The following is a 2,402-nucleotide window of genomic DNA, read 5'->3' on the forward strand; positions in this document are numbered from 1 at the left end:
AAATTACAGTTATGAAATAGCAATGAAAATAATTTTATGGTTGGAGGTCACCACAACATGGTGGCCACGCCCACTTGGTGGCCACACCCACTTGGCAGCCACACCCACTTGGCCACGCCCCTGGCACCTGGGGTCACCACAACATGGGGAACTGTATTATGGGGTCACGGCATTAAAAAGGTTGAGAACCACTGCCTTAGCTGCTATAAAATAGCATGGTTATTTTTCTGGAGTTTATGTGAATAAATGTCTTGGATTTTTTTTTCTCAGATTGAGAATGCTCCATCATTGCTATGTGAGGTCAATACTAAGGCCAGGCTTACCTGCTTAGCAGTATGGCTCAAAAGAGATTTTGAAGCAGAGCAGATCCCCGTTGAAGCCACAACGTCTTCATCTCAGGGTATTACTGTAGAACTTTCTTAAAATTCTGTCAGGTAAACTATAATTAAAATTATATAATTGTTTGTTTTATTTTGCAGTACATGAAGCTGAGCAGCCATCACTTAAGAAAAAGAAAATTTGTTGGACCGATAGTAATAAACCCTCAGAGGGAGATGTCCAAAAACCCGTTCTAAAAAGAAAATCAGGAAACATGCAACAAAAGAAGTTACAGAGATTAAAATAAATATGTAGTCGTAATCATATCTCATACTAAATATATAACAAGGAACCAATGTGTTTTTCACTTTAAGACATTTTTCATTTTTAGTACATTCTTAAGAATATTTTATATATTAATGTTTCTAGGAAATAGCTATTATATTTCTGCGATAACAATACCCAGATCTTTTGACTTCTGTTTTTAAGTGTGAAAATATAAGTCTCAAATATTCTACAATGTATGTGAAATTTCCTGTTCTAGTATTATTTAAGTTAATTTCCAAGTTGCTAATATATTTTGATATTTACACATATTTTCAGGTTTTCTTAGGTTTTTTCATGGAGGCATTATTCATATAAGGATTTTAATTACCAGAGTAAAAATGAATACAAACTAGACTTAAAGAAAAAAGAGTAAGAAAGAATAAAAAATGCAAGAAAAATAAGAGAAAAAAGAGCATAATAAAAAGAATATAAAGAAATGACTTCCAGTTTTCATCTTATTTTAACCTTGATTAAATAAATCAATTTTATATTCCTTTTATTTCTAACAGCTTTAATCTAATTTATTCAAATATTGCCATAGTATTTGATATCTTTACAACTTTTCTTTATCCCTTTGCACAGACTTTTTCAAGTGCTTAACAAGTGTGTTATGTAGATCTACTAAGCAAACATTTTCCAGGTCATTCTCCTGGTTTGTCATTTGTATTTCCCTTTTAATTTTTAAAAATTTCACCAGTTTATCCAATATAGTATTCTTTTCCAAATCATTCTCTTCATCTTTTATTTGTAGTTCCACCTTTGGTACTTTCTGTGTTGTCAGACAAAATTTGCTCTATCTGTCATTCTCTTATTGACATATTTTGACATACATTTATTCATAGAATCATATTATTGCTGACACTGATTATATTGCAGCTACTAATTTCTGACTATTCTTCAAAGATTCTTAATCTTTCCAATATTATGACATTCTGTGTCACTTTATGTCTCAGTTAACTGACAATAAAAACTGACGTGTGTTGTTTTCCTTCCAACTAGGATCTAATGTACAGTGTGCAAAATAGTAGTCACTTGTCTTTGTTAGGAACCAAACTCCAGTTTCCATGAGAAGCTATTTATTTTTTTATAGTTAATTCCAAAATAAAAATCAATATTACCAAATTTACCCTTTATCCATTTGTAATTTTCTTAGATCAAAATCTTATTTAGATTTTTGCTGTTTATTTTGAATTCTTTTTAAGTTCTGAAGGTTGTAATTTTAATTTTCTTCAGGGTTGAACTCAGCCACTGATTTTTCAAACTTGTCATTCCAAAAGACTAATGGCTTTAAGATGGTTAACAGGCAATTTCCAAAAATGGTTAGAAAATAAGGCTTGCATACATGCAGTCCTCGACTTAACAACCATTCGTTTAGTAACCAAAGTTAACAACAGCACTGAAGTGACTCCTGACCACTTTTTACATGACTGTTGCAGCATCCTCATGGTCATCTGATAAAAATTCAGACAGTTGACAACTGGCATGTATTTATGATGGTTGCAGTGTCCCTAGGTCATGTGATCAACAAAGTCAGGAAACCAGATTCACTTAATAACTGTTACTAACTTAACAACTGCAATGATTCACTTAACAACCGTGACAAGAAAGGTTGTAAAATGGGGCAAAACTCACAACTGTTCTGTTTAGCAATGGGAAGTTTGGGCTCCATTGTGGTCGTAAGTTGAGGACTACCTGTACTTAGTGTCCTTTAAAAGGCTCTACCATGGTAGCAAACAAGTTGGTTCATCCCTTGTCCC

At 32.8% G+C, this 2,402-nt stretch overlaps 1 protein-coding gene across 1 annotated transcript in view; it reads left to right on the top strand.

Annotated features, from left to right (window-relative positions):
• Positions 1–990, top strand: part of LOC107300772 (p21-activated protein kinase-interacting protein 1-like) — a gene marked incomplete at its 5' end in the record, with an annotated part of 10,523 nt that extends 9,533 nt beyond the window's left edge. The window contains 2 exons of the mRNA XM_015830064.1: positions 271–400; positions 480–990. Of these exons, the coding sequence (XP_015685550.1) occupies positions 271–400; positions 480–625 (276 nt within the window). The remainder of the gene's footprint in view (positions 1–270; positions 401–479) is intronic.
• Between the last annotated feature and the right edge of the window lie 1,412 nt (positions 991–2,402).

Source organism: Protobothrops mucrosquamatus, unplaced genomic scaffold (genome assembly GCF_001527695.2).
Source record: "Protobothrops mucrosquamatus isolate PMUCROS unplaced genomic scaffold, P.Mucros_1.0 scaffold8394, whole genome shotgun sequence".
Classification (NCBI taxonomy): domain Eukaryota; kingdom Metazoa; phylum Chordata; class Lepidosauria; order Squamata; family Viperidae; genus Protobothrops; species Protobothrops mucrosquamatus.